Consider the following 20048-nt stretch of genomic DNA (forward strand, 5'->3'; position numbering starts at 1 on the left):
ATATATATATAAATGAGAATTCAATTTTTTATTAGTTAAAAATAACTGTTTTAAACTATTAGGTTATTAGTTACTTTTAACGATGCTTTTGTTATCTTAAAATATATTATTCACATATAAATAATTAATAAATGAATATTTTATACAAAAAAGTTGTTTCATTAACCTTTAATATTTCGGAACACTTTTTTTAATATTATTAATAGAAAATGTTAATAAAATGGTAATAATATGCCAAAACTAATTTGGCAAAAATGATGCAAACAAATTTCTTTAACATCAGTTTACTTCAATACTGATCTAACGAAAAACCTAATTCTCTTGATTAAAAACTTTAGTGCTCGCAGGTTAGTTCTACCGTTGTTACTTGTACCTTAGAAACTAAAAATTAAAATATTTTTAAATCATTTTTTTTTAAATAAGATGGCTTTCGAGTTATTAATCCCTAATATGGAGCAGAAAATAACCTCTTTTTTTCTCATATTCCTGGCATGTACCATATTAATCTGGTACCTCCAAATGTTATGGAAGAAAAGAAAAATTTATCAGGCTTCCCTAAGCTTACCAGGCCCTCTTGCCCTGCCAATTATAGGCTCAGCGTTGTATTTTATTGGAGCTAGGAAATCTTATGGTAAGTCATAAATGAATCATTCTTTTAACAAATTTTAAAAAATATTAACTACCGACTTTTTATTGTAGATTTTTTTCAGAAACTAAAACATCTGTTTAATAGCTACCCAGGAATTTTCAGAATCTGGTTAGGTCCCCAAATGTATTACGCCGTTTCCGAACCAAAATATGTGGATATTATTCTGACGAGTCCTGCGGCTTTACGTAAAGATAATTTATACAGATTTCTCGAACCTGTTTCTGGGCATGGCTTAGTTTCTGCTTTATTGGGTAGTTAATTATTCTCTGTGTCAATACTATTGTTTTGACCGAATAAGTTTTTAGTGTCTCAATGGAAGAAGAATAGAAAATTGATAAACCCGGCCTTTAACCAACAAATCCTGAATAGTTTTATGGTGGTATTTGTGGAACAAGCTGAGGTCTTCGTTGACATTTTAAAAAAATATGTTGGCAAAGGAGAATGCGACATTATGAAGCTGGTGTCCAGGTGTACATTAGATATTATTTGCGGTAATATTATGTTATTAGTATTAATTTGAAGAATAATATCACAAGAAATTTGACTGCCAAGATGAAGCCGATACAAGTATGCTGACTTTCCGGATTTACTGAGAAGAAAAATGAAATTTTCGTTATGACAATTTGTATTATTTTGCTTCTAGGAAAACATATTTATTCTAACAAGTTATCCTAAAGTCGTGAGTTTTTACCCAATTAAATAGGATTCAGCTGACAACGTCATAAGCCTCTATAGGGCGGGCAAAATAGAACCGTTTCCAATTAAATAAAAAACCGTATTGGTTTTTTATTGATGCATAAAAGCGTTATTAATTGAAGTACGTGCCAGTTTTTGAATCAAGTCTCTATCTCAAATAGGAAGGAAATTAAGAGATTTTTAGTAAATGAATAAACATGAAAATTGCAACAAAATACAAATTGTGATTTTGCTCAATAACTATTGATTTCTCAAATATTTTGATTATTAATTAAAAGTCGCTTAATTCATGGAGACACATGGCAATTTTTAAATCTAAATTTTAAAATGCTCTATCTGTAAAAGCAAGGAAATTGTGAGATTTTTTGAAAATCTTCTCGAAAATTATCAATTTTTCAGTTTTTTTTTTATTAATACATAAGTTACTTCATCCATTGGGGACATGTCAATCCTTGAATTACATATCTATTTTTAACAGCAAGAAAATTATGAGGTTTTTTAAAAATCACCTGAAACCTAAAAATGGCAAAAAAGTGAAAGTTTAATTTATCTCAGGAACTATTAATTTTTAGTTTGTTTCGTTCTCTCTTCTTTTATTACTTTTGCTAATTTTACTTATTTTTAGTTAACATAAGTTTTCTTTAAAGTTTAAGATATTTAATAATTAGTTCGGTAATACTTTGTTTATTTTGGTTTATTTACCTTGATTTTGCATATAAAAGTTCACCCGGTATAACACACGCGTTTCTTAGTAAATTGTGAATATTTAAACTCGACCTATCTTACATTTCCTTACTCTCTTACTCCAATGTTCCTTCCATAAAGCCTTGCTCTTTTATCCTACTTTACCTTATGGTCCCCTCGGGGCGAGAGGAGTAAGCTATTTGACCGAGGTCATCCGCCAAAATACGGAACAGGTGTGCGATACCGGAAAGCAGTAGTACTACGGCAATTATTGAATCGGTACCTAAATCTCATGCGAGATAATACCGAAGTGCATCACGTCTTCGTCGATTTAATGAAAGCTGATTGGGGTGTTCCTTATATTAACATCCTTTACTTCATCTATTACTAGGGTAAGTCGAGTCATTCTTTTTTCCTGTTGCGATTTATAAACCCTTGTTTTATATTTAATAATTTCATTTATCAACGCGCCCTCGTATATATTTAATTTTCCTATTATGATTGCCTTATATGGGTATTTCAGCCCGACTGTGTCGCTCCTCTCTTCGCGATTCTTAAAAGTATATTTTTAGAATAGTTTTGTTTTTGTAAAGCGCTTTGATGCCGCGAGGCAGAAGACAATCACTCTGATCAGTGCGAAAGACTACACAACAGGCTTTCAAAATCCCGATTATACGTTGATACAATTAATGTAAACGTTTAAGTAGGAATTAATGGCAATAAGTTAAAAGTTATTTTTTTATTTTATTCGACGTTTTTAATTAAGTTCTCCGGTCCATAAAAATTTGATATTTTTATAATATTAAATTACAAGTTGAAGAAATTGTGTATTATTTATGCATACAAGGTATGCGGGAAAATTAGTGGTCCTTCGAATTTGGGAAAAAACTATAAGAACCAGCAGGCACAGTTAGCAGGTGCTAACATTTCCTTTTACGTTAAATTGTGTCTCTTCTTATTTTGTTTCTATTTTATTTCGCTCATTACATAATCACTAAGGGTGTGCGTCGAAAACAGAGGGATCACCTTATTTCAGTGTGACTGGAGCAGCGTCCCTATTTCTTTACAGTCTGGCCTTGATAACTTGATAAATAATTAAGATCGAAATAACCTTGATTTAATTAATTAAACATATATTATAAACAGGCCCGAAACATAGTTCTTTTGTAGATACATAAAAATTACTTCCTGGATTAAGACACATGCCAACCCTTGAATCAGGTCTCTATCTGTAAAAGCAAGGAAGTTATGACATTTTTAGGAAATCACTTAAAACTTAAAAATGGCCAAAAAGTGATTTTTCAGTTTTTTTATAGCTACATAAAAAATTTTTCATTGATTGGGACTTATGCCAATCCTTGAATCACGTGTCTGTCTCTAATAGCAAGGAAGTTGAAAATTTTGAAGTGAAATTTCGAAGTGAAGAAAAATCACTTAAAACATAAAAATGGCCAAAAAGTGAAATTTTTATTTATCTTAGAAAATATTGATTTCTCAGCCTTATTTAGGGATATGTAAAAGTTGCTTCAGTTATTGAGTCACATTTAAATTCTTGAATCATCTCACTTTTTTTCATCAAGCTTGTAAACAGCGTAGCTTGTCTTAGGAAGAATATCATTTATATCTTTATCTAATCAAATTCCTGTTTCGTGATTTTTCTCGGCTTCGTCTCGGTCAAAATACTTTTTTTCCCTATCTAATTGACTATTCCATATTTAAGAAACTGCCATAGGTGTCAAAATACAATCACAATCGACGAACTCATCTATTGCTGAAAGTGTGGAGAGGTAAGAAACACGGCTATAACAAAATTATTTAAAAGTAAATCCTTTAGGTTTCTTGGTACATATAAAATACTAAAAATGGGCGACTAAATAAGCATTTTTTATTATTTTCAGAAGCATGGAAATTGTACTAATCCGAATATTAACTATCTATTATCATAGTGATTTGGTATTTGACCATTCTCCGATAGGCAAAGAATTCTACGACGTTTCGAAAAAACTGAGGGCGTATACTGAAACCGTATTTTTTAAATCTATTTTATATTAATAAATTACTCTTATAATTTTATTTGTAGATCATTGAGCAAAAGAAAAAGCAACGAGAGAAAGAAAAACTTGAAAATAAAGAGTTATTTTTCGAAGAAGGTATACCCAATTTCAAATAACAAATACAATTACGTGTTAAATATATTACAAAATTTAGGGGCAAGCCTTAGAAAAAAGGTATTTCTGGATCTTCTAATCGACATCAATGATAATTGCCAAACAAAATATGTTCAGTTCACTGACGAGGAATTATTGGATGAAACTATGACGATTTTGATAGCGGTATATACATATATTTCCATTTTTAATATTAGTTTTAATATTTTCTAATTGGCAGGGATCCGACACGACTTCCACCACTACCTGCTACGTTTTGATGATGCTTGCTATACATCAGGACATTCAAGTAATAATATATTACAACTTTTTTATCTACACAAATATTCTAGCACATTTTCTAAAAATATTTTAGGAGAGAGTATTTGGAGAAATCCTGGAAGTAGTGGGTGATGAAGAAAGCGTTCAACTATACCACTTACCTAACCTAAATTACCTTGAAAGGATTATCAAAGAAACGTTAAGGCTATTTCCAATTGTGCCTTTCTTGCTTCGAAGAACTGAAGGAAACATTGACATTGGTAAAAATATTATTGCGAAAATAAATCAGTACAAAATCAACTAAAGTCTATAGTGAATTAAAATGACCGGGTAACAAGCTAGTTATAGAAAAACAAAAAGGGGCATTCAATTCATCATCGAAAATTCATAAATAAAAACTTCGAAGTTGCCACTTAAAATATTTGTATATACAGGGTGTTTCAGAACTATGGAATCAAATTTCTAGAGATTATTCAGTGCAACAGTAGAAAACATTTGAGTTTTCAACCTAATTTTTAATGTTTTATGGACCGATGAAGCTTCTTTCACAAGAGACAGTATTGAGAGAAAGAAAGAAAATATTCTTAATTGTTTACATTATTTGTAGATTAATAATCGAATACTATTAATTTCTAGGTGATTATACCATTCAAAAGGATTGTCCCATTATTATAAATACTTTACATTTACATAGAACTGAAAAATATTGGCCGAACTCCCTTAAATTTGATCCTGATCGATTCTTACCTGAAAGAGCGGCTAAAATTGTACCAGGTTCATTTATACCATTTTCCTATGGACCGAGAAACTGTATTGGTAAGAACAATATAAAATACAGAGTGTTAATATGAATATTATATCATATGACCTATGAGGCTATGCACAATTCTCCGTTTGTAGGAATATTATTTTTTAGGAATGAAATTTTCCATAATGGAAATGAAGACCATTTTGACAACAGTAATAAAACGATACAGACTGTTAACTTCATATAAAAGTGTGGAGGAAATAGAGCTGGACAGCACTCTACTTTTAAGACCCAGAGATGGGTATAAGTTGAGTTTTGAGTTAAGAAATTAATTTGTTGTCCTAGCTTGCAATAAATCGGCTTACCATTCCAATCATTTTTATTTTTTTATAAATAAACCTTTTTAAAAAATATTTTTCTAAAATATTTTGACACATAAGATTTAAGGGCAAAAGATTTGTTGGTAAGAGTGCAATTAAGATTTCATCGGACAACAACACTAGATTGATCACGTTATTTATTGTAAACTGCCCTATTCTCCAAGCCTTATAATAAATCGACTGCTACGTCAAATTATGATAAAGCTCGCTACCAGTTTTAATTCTAGAAAAGTGTAACTTTTTTTGAAAGTTACACTTTTCAATAACTTTCTGGAGTGTAAACCGTCGATCAAACTTAACCAATCGTAGTTGGGTATCATCAATAGACGGATGTATGTACTAAGGCTGTAAAGAATGTTAGAATATATTAGACAAACGTAAAGAGAGAATACAAAACTCAAACTAAAGCTCTGTCCAATAAAGTAAGAGAGTCTGAATCAAAAATAATAAATGTCAGTTTACTATTAAATACATAAATCAATATATCGCAGAATATTGATTTATATTTAGCTAATATTCTCTAGGTATATAGTTATACAGGGTGTTCCGTTGATCATGTTACAAACTTCTAGGGCAGATAGAAAATGTCAAAAGAAAAACAAAAGTTCATATAAACATGGGTCCGGAAAAGCTTCCTCAGTGAACTAGAGCTCTTTGAAAATAACCTTTAAAAACTAGTTTTTTTTAATAGCTGTTCCGGAGCTATTAAAAAAAACAGTTTGTAAAGCACTTTAGCTACCGCAACCAATTTTGGGAGGTAAATTATTGTTAGTACGTTTATTCTTTTGAACCTACTAAATAAAAAAAATATTTACCAGGGGCTTCAGGGGGGTATTTGGTAAATTTAGGCCCATTTCTTTAAGACTTTAATTTCTGCCCGTTTGGGCATTAGATTATGATGTTCCTATGCTTTTTACATAAAAAAGGTGCTCTTAGTAAAAGTCGGTAAATGGTAAATATCACCGTTTTTGTGAAAATTGACGAAAAGCAAGTTATGAGATACAAAAATTAATTACCTACTATTATTAATAAACAATTTAAAAAAAATCTGGCGTAAATAAAAAATAAATGTTTAAAAAAAGTTAAGGTAGTCACTTTATTAAATTGGTACTCAAATTAATTAACTGTCACTTTAATTACCTTGAGGCATAAAATGTTTAAATAATTTTAAGTGTAATAAAAAACCAACAAATTAACAATTTTAGAAACGTAAACAAATTTTATTAAAGATTGGTATTATAAAAATAAACTTAAAATATTAATTGCTCAAAATTCCGGCCACCACGATCGATACATTTATTGTATCTACTCACCATATTAAGGTTGACGTGGTTAAAAATATGATATCGTGGTTTGAATTACTTCATCAGCTGCGGAAATTCTGGCCACCAGTCTTCTTCTGACTCGACTGGAGTTTCATATACGAGACTTTTCATATGCCCCCAAAGAAAAAAATCTAAGGGTGTCAAATCTGGTGAGCGCGCTGGCCAGGTGACAGGGCCTCCGCGGCCATCCAGCGCCTTCCAAAATTTTAATTTATAAACTCACGGACAATAAGTAAAAAATGAGCTGGCGCTCCATCGTGTTGTAGCCATAAGTTCTGTCGTATATTTAGGGGCAGATCATGTAATAGTTCTGGCAGTACATTTCTTAAAAAATTTAAATAAATATTTCCCGTTAAACGAGGAGGCAACATAATTGGACCAATTAAGCGTTCTCCAACAATGCCGGCCCACATATTGACCGAAAACTTATGTTGATAGCTCCTAAAATGAATACCATAAGGGTTTTCCTCACTCCACACATGATTATTCTTAGAATTAAAAATGCCTTCTTTTGTAAATAAAGCTCGTCAGTAAAAAGGACATATTTTGGAAACTGAGGTTCTTCTGTACACCGGTCAAGAAACCACTGGCAAAAATTCACGCGGGGCATAAAATCATTGGGTCCTAATGATTGCACCTTTTGCAGGTGGTAGGGCCGAAGAAACTGTTCCTTAACAACGTTCCATACCCTAACATGATTTACATGCATCGCATCAGCTACTGCTCGAGTACTTACTGATGGGTTATCTTCAAATCGCTGAAGCACTTCTTCCTCAAAATTCGTGATTCGGATGTTCCTTTGCGCGCCATTATCTTGGCGTTTTATTTTAACGGAGCCAGAAACCGCTCTTCATATAGTCGAGAAGCAGCTCTACCATTACATCGAACTTCCCCATAAATTAAAAGCATATCGGCGTATTCAGCAAAAGTGTAATCTTCCATTACTTAACCGTAATAAAAAGGGAATTAATATCATGTAAAAAATACTGACACTGACAAATTTAAAAAATACTGACAGTGGCAATGAATTAGCATTATTATTATTATTATTAAAATAATTAATTCAGGTGCTGTATCTTAGTTTGGTTTTAGTCAATTTCCACAAAAACGGTGATATTTACCGACTTTTACCAAGAGCATCTTTTTTATGTAAAAAGCATAGGAACGCCCAAACGGGCAGAAATTAAAGTCTTAAAGAAATGGACCTAAATTTACCAAATACCCCCCTGATTCTGAAGTCCCTGGTAAATATTTTTTTTATTTAGTAGGTTCAAAAGAATAAACGTACTAACAATAATTTACCTTCCAAAATTGGTTGCGGTAGCTAAAGTAGTTCCGGAGCTATTAAAAAAAAACTAGTTTTTAAAGGTTATTTTCAAAGAGCTCTAGCTCCCTGAGGAAGCTTTTCCAGACCCATGTTTATATGAACTTTTGTTTTTCTTTTGACGTTTTCTATCTGCCCTAGAAGTTTGTAACATGATCAACGGAACACCCTCTATAGTGTATCGATAGCACCTATTACTACGAATATTGCAAGTATTCCAATCTTTATTAAGATTCGAATCATATGACTATTACTAACCTAAATATTCGTTTTCGTACTAAATCTTAATCAGAAATGACGACGAACTATTGCACCTATGGCCACTAAGCCCTTAAAAATAAATTTAATTTTTACATGAATAGAATACGTTACATGCAAGCCAATCATTGTGTAAGGTTGAAAAACAAAACGTTCCTTTTCAATTAAACCTTACACAATTATATAATATTGCCTTTGTAAAACATAAATAAATTGTAAAATTTTTAACTCCTCATTTGCAATTTACTTAATTTGGTATCATGTTTTTGATTTCACTTATTTAATTGACCTTTAAAAACTTGTTTTTACAACTTATTTTGCTTTTAAATATTTTAGAAAAATCCATCAGAAATACACATTTTAGCGAAATTTCTTTTGGTTACATTTAAATATCCCGCCACTGAATAAATTTAAATCCCCCGCTCATTTTTTAACGTTCCTGTTTTCTGTAGTTTCAAGAACAAGAAATGGAACGCTCTATTTTTATTAATTTCTCTATGGCCCGAATTCGAATTCCCCGCGCTTAATTAAATTCAAATTTGGCGCAGGATTTGATAACGCTTTCTTTCCAATCTGATTGGTTCAACCGGCTGCCAATAGGATTACGGGTAATAAATGTCCAAATTAGTTCGAATTAATGCACCTTCAGTAGAGGGCCAGAGAATTTCTTCCCGTTAACAAGGCAGCCCGGATTTCTCTATATTTACGCTTTGTGGTCTACATTCTAACCTATATTGTGTTCTGTCATTCTGTGATTCTAACCTTGAAAAACCGTATAGGTTATACGTGTTTCTGTTTGGTAATCGAAGACTGAAGAGGGAATTGAAAATAATATCATTTTATTTACTTCAACAAGGTTTTATAAGTACTTACACAATGTCTGTGTGGAAAAAAGCCTCAAAAGCTCACCAAAAAACACATAGAGAAAGACATCAGCCAGAGCACAGAGAACATTTGGGGTTACTGGAGAAGCGCAAGGACTATCAGAGACGAGCTAGAGATTACAATGAAAAGAAAGAAACCCTTAAAATATTAAAAAAACGAGCCCTAAATAAGAATCCTGACGAGTTTTACCACCACATGATAAATTCCAAGATTGAGGATGGTATGTATTTAATGTTAACAACCATGGCCTGTTTTGTACAAGAATACCTATACCTAGCCAAAACCATAAGCCTAGATTATATTTTCGATTGATATACCAAACCATATACAAATTATATTTGGTAACTTTTGGTTTGTTTAACATTTTCTTTTTCTATTATAAAACTGGTGCGACACATTTTGTTGGCCATTTTTATTTAGATATTTTACTTAAGGTATAATTGAATATTTGAGAAACCCGATAAATTCATCATTTTACAATAAATAATTTCTATATAACTAGGTACATCATTTGCTTTATAAACCTTACAAACCGATGCATGTACCAGCAGCAGTGAACTTATTATGATATAGTAACAAACAAGGCAAAGTTATGTTCACATTAAAAAAAAAAAGAAGTATAAAAAAGATGATAAATGTGTAATATGGAAGTGTGGATGAATTAAAAAGATGACAGTATTATTAAAGATTTCAAGTCTTGGTGGCACAGATATTTTAAAAGAAATTGCTTATGAAGTACAGATCCTGTAAAAAGTTCCATATAATGTATCCAAGCTTATGCAGTTTTCTTAAAATAAAAACTTATAAGGGACAGTTATAAATAGGAAATGGAACTTCAAATGTGTCATACCTTAGATTTCTTTTCTGGTTTACAATCAGCGCACATGTTTCCATTTAGTTCGGACACTTTGCCACATAATTTTGGTGACATGAAACCATGACTTCAAATTACATATTTCAGTATTATTTGGGTACAGGAGTGAATATAAAGAAAATATAAAATAAAAGAAATAAATTGTCTTTTATTAATCATGTACATTACATAGATATAAATCTGTTTACATAAGTATATACATAAAGGTTAAAGAATACAAATAGGGAAGTTTAGCCTTAGGCTACTCATACACTTAACCATTCTTATTCTAAACAAAAGAAAAACTAAAAAGTTTACATAATTCATAATGATAGAAGTATTCTACTAAGTATTTTGCAAATTAAGCAAATAAGTTTTAAACTAAAAACTCTTGAACTGATATGTCTAAAATAGGGATCCCAGGCATTATATAAAGATACTGCATTATAGGTAAAACCTATCTCAAATAGTGCTGTATGATGTTGCAGCTTAGTAGTATGAATTCCATAATGAAGCTCATGGTTATGAACTTTTCTCTCAAATATATAGGAATATTTGACATTAACAACCTTATTAGAAAAGTAGCATAACATCTTACTACACCAGACATATTATTTATAACCACCTTGAAGAAAACCACCTATTTTTAAATTATATGCGTAGTATATTATATTTGTTTGGGTTTGGGATTCAGCATGTCGCGTCGTCTTTTGTCGAAAATCTTTTTAATTTTTTTGATTGTATAACGACAGCCCTATTCATGCGCCGAGGGTTGTTTGTGTTAGCATTTCTGGGCGTTGCTTTTCGGAGATGTTTCGGTCGCGCGTGCCGAGGGAACGGCAGAAAGTAAAACCCAGCCATCGAGGGTACTACTTTAAAAAATTTATTGAATATTAGTTTGTTTTTTTTTTTTATTGGCAATGTGTAAATATATTTTTATTAATGTTTATAAATTTAATATTTTGCGTGAATAGGAGGAAATAACTTATGCATGTATTTATCTAAAATTGTTTCATGCTGAAGAGAAAATTAATATTAAAGTGATCGACTGAGATAATTGATTTACTGAATTTTTAGGCATATTTTCGAAATTAGTTTTTTTTTTTAATTTGTTTGTGTGTTTCAAAAGTAAGCTAGAGCCTTGTTGAATATAACTAACATTTCGACCCTGACTGGGTGAATATGCAGGCGTAAATCATACCACAGATAAATAAATATATGTTTCGCGCATTTGCCCGTCTATCTGTGTTAATACCTAGAATATTGACTCAACTATTCAACTCATAGCTGGGTAGTCTCCCGTATGGGACCTCAGTACCTTCTAGTGATGGCTGCATAACTAACCCAACTCTCTTCAGTTTTAAATGAATAGTATGCATGAGGAATTAGAAAGGAACAGTAAATATTCGATTTTTGGGGAATTGAGATCGAGAGTTTCTCTGCCGTGCTCTTTCCCCTCGTGAATTCCAGGCTGAGTACGGCATTATTTTTTTTACATAAATAAACTAAGTAGGTGTATTATCAAGACTTCACTTTCTTTAATACCATCTTAATAATTCAAATTTCCGTAATTTTGTCTTGTCAAGCGCATCCGAGGTAAGTAAAAGAGAGAGTGATTCTGTTACAAAACACAACGTAGGGAGGGTATTGGTTTCTTATTTATTTATTTTTTTCTCGTTCGATCTTTTTTTATTTATTAAAAAAAACTTATCCATTCTCTATGGACGAACCTGGGTTTGTTATACTACGACCTTAATTGTTTAAATTATGCTGAAACATGATCAAATCTTCTCAGACCAAATATGAAGCAACAACAGTTATTTTATATAACTTGCAGTCGATAAATCTAAACATTAATAATTATATTACAATAACTATAATTCATAAATATATTACAATAATAAAAAATTGGCAAAACTAGAGATTCACAGAGTTTTTTCCTAATCTTAAAGTCTAAAATAAATCTTTTTGCATAAAGAACTTTCATTTTCACATAACTTTTTTGAACTAACCTCCTCACATGATCCCTGAACCTTTAGTCAGTATCAATAACAAGCCCTAAGCTCTTCGCCTCTTCGCATATGCATGAATATGGGATTGTATAAGGGACAAATAAAGGTGATGAAATTTAATAGAAAGAACAGCATACAATTTGTGCTATAGGTATTTTAATTACTTTACAACAATACTTAATATCAATATTTACTTAGCATAAAATTATTCACTTATTCATATTTGAAATATATAAAAACTAGCTATTTTATTACTGCTAAAGGTCTATTAACACCTAAAGTTAAAAATGAAAAAAAAACACATTTTAACCAGGTTTTTAATTTTACATTTTCAATGCAATTAATTTTAAAACTTATATGTTTAGATTATGTCATCTTCTCTGAGACTGAAATTATGTGTCCTTAATAGCCTTCGTTTCATATCCAACAGTATTTCTTGCATAATATATTTATAATTAAAAAAAATCAGTTTCACATAACTAGATAAAAGATTTTCTAGATTTTCCTATATTGCTGCAGTCCTAAATAATAAAGTATCACAAGCTCTTATGCGGCTAATTCGGGCTTATGACTATTATCCTGATTGTGGATTTCATTTTTGATGTCAGCTATATTAACTCATCTTTTAGGCTTACATTTTGAAAAAGAAAAAGAAGAAGAAGATACTCCGGAGCAAATCCAACTAATGAAAACCCAAGATTTAAAATATATCGTAACAAAACGAACACAGGAGCAAAGAAAAATAGAAAAACTACAGGCGCAACTGCATTTGATTAGTTTAGACCACCAGAGCCAAAATCAGCATATCGTGTTCGATAAGAAAAAAAAAGGAGAAGGTTTTGAAAACAGCAGGCTTTTGAGACTTTCTGAAAGAGAGCTCTCTGATATTGATCCCGACATTTTAGAGGTAAGCATTTTCTCCTAAAAAAATATATATATTTGATGTTTGCTTTGTAGAAATCAGCTAGAACCAGAGAGGCCCTTTATAAAGAACTAGCGAAAAGAATAAAAAGAGAGAAAGAGTTGGCCGTGACTCAACAAAAATTGGAAATTAGTAGAGCAGTACAAGGGCGCAGAACTGTTTTGCCTCCGAAAAAAATCAAGAAAGGATCTAAGGATTGCGCGCCTGTGTATGTGTGGAAGTATGAGAGAAAAAAGTAGATTTTGTGATTTTAAAGCTGAAGTATATTAAGATTTCATTAATTTAGAAGATTTTTTTTCCATCCTACCAAACCTAGTAAAAAAATTAATTACTCATTTTTAAATCACAATAGAATATGTTTATTTATTTAAGCGAAAATGTGCAAGTACAAATTACGGTATCCACGTCTTTGTTAATAAAATTTTTAGAAAGTTTTGTACTACATAAAATTTTTTTCAGAACCAGAAGATATAATAAGTAATTAATTCCTTTTTCATGCACAACCTATTGTGGCTTAGGAAACATTATAATAGGATAGCAACAATGATAATATATATGAGGGGCTAGTTCCAAAGTGTGCAATCACCATTTTTTAGAAAAAAATAGTAAGATGTCGCTTCGGATTCAATTTTCAGCAGTACATACTAATATGAAACTGTTTTGTAACAAAACGAGCTATATTCTACCTATTTTTAACCTTAAAAGCCTTGGTAGTTAATTCTTCCGTTGGATTTTTTTTATATAGAAGTGGGATTTCTTTTGGCATATTTATAGAATGGCCTTTTTATTCGGTTAACACATTGATGGACAGTGTGAACATGTCGATGTTCCAAAAAAATCACATTGATATTTTAGAAACATATGAACTGATTTTTTTCATATTTTGACCATATATATAAAATAGGATAAAGTTTAAAAAAAAACAACTTTGGACGCCATACTGCCATAACAGTTGTGACCCACCAACATTACTTTCTGACAGGACGCATTACTGCATAAGCAGTAATTTTTTAATGGCAATGTTGGGACACTGTACTGCTAAAGCATTATAAATTCCTAAAACGTTTTAACTTGGAGAAACATTTATTTTGAAGAAAGAAATAAAATACAACTTAAAGTAAAAACTAGTTCCTAAGGCTAAAATGGTAACTTTCAAAGCATGTCGGACATAATGCTGGTTTGTCTTCACAACCCTTACATCTGTATGAAACTTGTGTCCTTTAGTCCTTTTTGAGACACTCCTTGCAGTTTAAAAAGTAATTCTTCCTTTTATAATTCTCAGAGGGCAAGGGGATTTTTTCGGGAAAATGTGGAGTATCATTATTATCTGATGGTCTTGCTGGTGTTCGCCGATTTTCATGTACAGCAATATTTTTGTTTGTTTTAAAAAAAAGTCTACCATTTTTTTCATTTGCAGGTATTTCGAGCAATCCTCGAATAATCTTTTCTCGAAATTCGATAATTCTGATATTTTTTACTTTTTCCTTGTAAATAAAAAATGCGTTAAATATTGTAACGTCTAGTAAATGAAAAATTATTTTCTTATACCAACTTATTGTTTTTCGTGGGCATGAGTAGTAAGATACAAGCTGATCCAGTCTATCAATCAACACCATATATATATTTGTTATATTCTGCTACTTCAACTGGTTTTAATTTCACCTTAAAAAAATATATATTATTATATTAGTGTACCTATTTTAGAAAAACAAAAAATGTACCTTGCCAAAGCGACTTGAGACTTCAATTAACTTGGCATGATACTTGGTGGTTAAAAGTAAGACATCTCTGTTGTCTCTCCATTTAGAGACGTATACACCTCGACGTCTTCTCCAGATGTATTCCCCCTTTTTTAACTTTTTCAAAGTCACAACTTTTGGATTGCCTTTCCTATATGCATTATACTGTGGTCTGTTTTTTTTTTGTCTAAATTTTACGTTAGGAATAAGATGCGGTTTTTGCGAGTCTATTTGGGCGTCATTTAGATACTTTTTTATGAGAAAAAAATAATCCCAATGCGTTTAATTTTTTTGAGGAAATTTACCATTTCTGTCGGAATGTTCAAAAAGGCCCTCTGGCGGTGACATGTGTAAACTAACAAAACTTCAAATACTAAAACAGTTAAAGCCTAAGAAGGGCCCTTTTTAAAGCACACAATTGTGTTAAAGTCGACTAAGCCATTTCTAACATACAGGATATTTTTTACGGAAATCTTTGAATACCTTCCCACTATTTTATTTTCAGAGATATAGGAAAAATTGCAAACAAAAAGGTTATAGATTGTCCTCTACTTTAAAGACCAAGTATTTCTTTGTTAGGTTAATATATCAAAATTCACAAAAACTTATTTTAGAAACATAAAATTATTTTCCGGGTTTTTTCTCTGCGATGAGTACTTTCTGAGATACAGTATCTCACATTCTTAGTTGGCCACCCTGTACAAATATCAGCTAATATAAATCGATTATAATAATCTGGCTAAGACAGGGCCCTACTAAGACAACTCTGTAATATTATGTTTTTCTGTAAAAAATAAAAATAGTAATTTCCTATCAGACGATCGGAGACGCGTTGTGCCATTATTTTCGTCAATGCGTAATATTCAATTCTCAATCTGTATATGCATATGTATGTTTTCATTACTTGAGTTTTAATATTTTATTATCGGCAGGGATCCAATACAACAGCCAGTACGACCTGTTGGGTATTATTGATGCTTGCTATACATCAGGACATTCAAGTAAGATTATACTACATACATAACATCTGCTAAACTTTTTAATCTACACAAATATTCTTATGTCCATTAAAAAATATAAGCGAATTTTCTAAAAATATTTTAGGAGAAAGTATTAGATGAGGTCCTGCAAGTAAAGGCTGATGAAGAAAGCGTTCAACTATACCACTTGCCTAACCTAAATTACCTTGAAAGGATTATCAAAGAAACGTTAAGACTATTTCCAGTTGTGCCTTTCTTACTGCGAAGAGCCGAAGGAGACATTGACCTTGGTAAAAACATTATTCCTAATTTTAATCAGTAAAAAACTAAAGTCTAGAATGAAATAGAATTTCTGGGTACCAAGAAAGTTGCTGTAATTTTTTAAATATTTGACGAATTAGTTACAATATTTTTAAAAGGGCTATAGACGTATAAAAAGGGCATCCAATTCTTCATCGAAAATTCATAAATAAAGAAACTAATCGAATAGTATTAATTTCTAGGTGAATTTACCATTCAAAAGGATTGTTCCATTGCTATAAACATTTTTCATTTGCATAGAAATGAAAAATATTGGCCGAATGCACTTAAATTTGATCCTGATCGATTCTTGCCGGAAAGAGCGGCTAAAATTGAACCAGGTTCATTCATACCATTTTCCCATGGACCTAGAAACTGTATTGGTAAGATCAATATAAAATACAGTGTGTTACATAATAAGATGCTAATCCTTAAAGGGGGTAATTTTAAGAAGAAAAGTTCAAATAAAGCTATGTCCTAAACTCCTTAACTTTTGAGCTACAAGGTGTTAAAATCTTAAGGAAAAAATCGTTTTTTCTTAAGATTTTAAACTTCCAATTCTATTCCATAAGATTTCTTAATGAAATTTCGCACAAACCCTCTGAGTTGTGAGTGAAGAAGTTTTCTTCTTAAAATGACAAAACACCTTGTATTTACATGACGCATGTAATGCACAATTCTTCCTTAATAGGAATATTACTTTTAGGAATGAAATTTGCCATGATGGAAATGAAGACTATTTTGGCAACAGTAATAAGACGATACAGACTATTTAGTTCATATAAAAATTTGGAGCAAATAGAGCTGGACAGCAGTATATTTTTAAAGCCCAGACATGGGTATAAGTTGACTTTAGAGTTAAGAAACTAATTTTTGTCCTTTTTTTAATAAATTGGTTTACCTTCTAATAATTGTTTTGTTTGTACATGAAACTACTTAAAAAAAATTGTGAAATAACCCTGATAAGATTTAAGGGCACAATATTAGTTCGTAAAAAATAATTAAAATTTCATCGCACGGAAATTATTTACACTAATACAGCCTAAACAAAACTAAAATTTATTAATATTTTTAAATGAACTTTAGCATTATTAATAATATAATTAATTTTGTTGCTGTATTTTAATTTACTTTTAGTCAATTTTTACAAAAACGGTGATTATTTAGTGATTTTTACTGAGAGCACCTTTCTAATGCAAAAGGCAAAGGAGCATCATAATCTGATACCCGAATGGGCAGAAATTGAAGTCTTGGAGAAAAAGAGGGTAATTTTACCAAATATCCCCTGACATAAATTATTTTTGTACTAGCTTCACAAGAATAAACGTACTACCAATAATTCATGTCTCAAAATTGGTTTTTAAAGGTTATCTTCAAAGAGGATAGAGAAAAACGAATAAGAGCGTATTACAGGTAGTTTAGAAGCAAGAAGAGCTAATTGTGGTCTAAGTTAGGTTAATGCTTTAGGTTAATGGGGGTGGTGTGCTAATAGCGGTTAAAAAAGATTTAGGAGCAGTCGCCGTGTGCCATTTTTTCAGTGAAGCTGAGGATGTGTGGATTAATTTTGGTGTGGGGAATGTTTGCGTTTTTGTTTGTTGGGTTTACCTCCCTCCTAAGGACATTAATGCTTATTCATATTTTTCAACTAAATTAGAATCATTAAATCAACGAATAAATAAAAATAATGTAATTTTGGTTTGCGGCGATATGAACTGTTCAACTGTGCGATGGGAAAAGGAAAACAATAATTTATTTGTAACCCCTTTTCAAGTATCTAAGGAATACTTCGATATCATCGAAAATCTTTCATTTGCAGGTCTAATACAATTTAATTACCTAAAAAATGATTGTAATAATACATTAGATCTAATATTATGTAATGAAGGACGTGTTTCAAGTTTGTTGCATTGTGATAGCCCCTTGATTGTGGAGGACCCTAAGCATCCAGCCATTGAATTTAACTTTCAGGTTAACAATATAAAAATTTTAAAACATAAATCACTTTCTTACTTTAATTTCAACCAGGCAGATTATGTGGAGATAAATAATGTATTAAAAAACAAACCTTGGCCAAATATTTTTAATAATTCCTTAAATCATAATTTAAACACTTTTTATAATATTTTAAATGAAATTGTTGAAGAGAAGGTACCCATCGTGCGGAAAAATGCACGTTTTCCGGTTTACTTTACACAGGCCACAATAAAGGTTGTAAAAGAAAAAAATAAATTCCACAAAAAATGGAAATTTTACAATAATATTTCTGACTACAATACTTTTAGGCTTTTGCGGAGTAGATCTAAAAAACTTATAGAACAAGATTTAAGGAATTATGTAGAATCCTTAGAAAGTGATATTCTGCATGATAGTAAAAAATTCCGGAAAATGGTTTCTATAAATAAAAAAGGCTTAGGCATCCCAGCTAAAATGAAATATATGGATAGGGAGTCCTCGAACAATCAAGATATCTCTAACATGTTTGCGGAGTTTTTTGAGAGTGTTTTTGTTAGACCCAGCTCTTTGGTATACGATAATAGCGATGATTTAAATACTAATAAGAATTTTTTACATTCTATTTATCTTTCTGAATCTGAAACTCTCGAAGCATTAAAAACACTTGATCCCAAAAAGGGCGCAGGCCCAGATAATTTTCCATCCTTTTTTGTTAATAGTTGTGCAATGGGTCTCGCCCTTCCCCTGACCTTAATTTTTAATCAATCACTGTCGTGCAGTGTTTTTCCGGATAAATGGAAACGTTCATATGTCATTTCAATATTTAAAAACAATGAAAAAAGCGTAATTAACAATTACCAACCAATAAATAAGCTTCGTATTTTTGCCAAGGTTTTTGAAAAAATAATTTATAAATATATTTTTAATGTTGTGAAACGTTTGCTAATTTCTGAGCAACATGGATTTCTACCAAATAAATCCATTGAATCTAACCTTCTTGAATATACGGAATACATTACAGAAAACATGGATAGCGGAGTTCAGGTGGATGCTATCTACACCGATTTTAGTAAAGCTTTTGACAAAAGGAGTCGGTGTGGATGGCATTTTTCTGGACTGGTGCGAATCATATTTAAGAGGTCGTACTTTTTCTGTATTGGTAAATGAGGTTGAATCTATGAATATAAAAGTTACCTCTGGGGTACCGCAAGGATCCCATCTAGGACCTCTGCTCTTTCTTATTTATCTTGATAATGTAAAACTTTGTTTTTCAAACGCTATGGTTCTTGGATTCGCCGATGACTTAAAAATTTACAAACAAATTAAAACTCCGCACGATTGTGAATTGCTGCAAAAGGAACTAGATCAATTTCATAAATACTGTCTTAAAAATAACTTGTTTATAAATTCAAATAAATGTAATGTTATCAGTTTCACTAGAAATAAAAATCCAATTCAATACAATTACAGAATTGGTAACAGTGCCTTAAATAGAGAAAACGAGGTTAGAAATCTGGGCTTGACAATAAACTTACATTTGAAAAACATATAGATTTAACAATTTCAAAGAGTTTTAAAATGTTGGGCTTGATAAATAGACAATCTAACTTATTTTCAAATCCAAATACATACTTAACACTCTATTATGCTTATGTACACAGCAAGCTTAACTTTGCTTCAACAATCTGGAGTCCTTATTATCAAATTTATAAAGACGCAATCGAAAGGGTACAAAAAAGGTTTTTCAAGTCATTTTTATTCAAATATGGTAACCAGCTTCAGCTTACTAGTATAGCATCTGTGAGAAATCATTATAATATTTTAACTCTTCAGGATCGAAGGATTTTATCTGATATTATGTTTCTTTATAAAATATTAACAGGTAAAGTAGTCTCCTCATTTGTTAAGCAA

General features: G+C 31.1%; 3 protein-coding genes across 3 annotated transcripts; all 3 read left to right on the forward strand.

Annotated features, from left to right (window-relative positions):
- The first annotated feature begins 233 nt into the window (after window positions 1-233).
- LOC126738584 (cytochrome P450 4C1-like) lies at window positions 234-5572 on the forward strand. Its single transcript, XM_050443982.1, has 12 exons — window positions 234-347; window positions 424-631; window positions 700-900; window positions 955-1140; window positions 3750-3816; window positions 3928-4054; window positions 4110-4179; window positions 4238-4362; window positions 4418-4486; window positions 4553-4718; window positions 5095-5274; window positions 5375-5572. Exons 2-12 carry the CDS (start codon window positions 424-426, stop codon window positions 5536-5538), a joined length of 1563 nt encoding a protein of 520 aa, XP_050299939.1. The 5' UTR covers window positions 234-347; the 3' UTR covers window positions 5539-5572.
- A 3688-nt stretch (window positions 5573-9260) lies between these two features.
- Window positions 9261-13447, forward strand: LOC126738585 (probable U3 small nucleolar RNA-associated protein 11). Its single transcript, XM_050443984.1, has 3 exons — window positions 9261-9598; window positions 12873-13150; window positions 13201-13447. Exons 1-3 carry the CDS (start codon window positions 9370-9372, stop codon window positions 13402-13404), a joined length of 711 nt encoding a protein of 236 aa, XP_050299941.1. The 5' UTR covers window positions 9261-9369; the 3' UTR covers window positions 13405-13447.
- Window positions 13448-13563: 116 nt separating this feature from the next.
- LOC126738586 (cytochrome P450 4C1-like) lies at window positions 13564-17085 on the forward strand. The gene is made up of 4 exons (XM_050443985.1): window positions 13564-15905; window positions 16009-16174; window positions 16388-16567; window positions 16891-17085. Exons 1-4 carry the CDS (start codon window positions 15879-15881, stop codon window positions 17052-17054), a joined length of 537 nt encoding a protein of 178 aa, XP_050299942.1. The 5' UTR covers window positions 13564-15878; the 3' UTR covers window positions 17055-17085.
- Window positions 17086-20048: the final 2963 nt, after the last annotated feature.

The sequence above is a fragment of the Anthonomus grandis genome, chromosome 7, assembly GCF_022605725.1.
Source record: "Anthonomus grandis grandis chromosome 7, icAntGran1.3, whole genome shotgun sequence".
NCBI classification, from domain to species: Eukaryota; Metazoa; Arthropoda; class Insecta; order Coleoptera; family Curculionidae; genus Anthonomus; species Anthonomus grandis.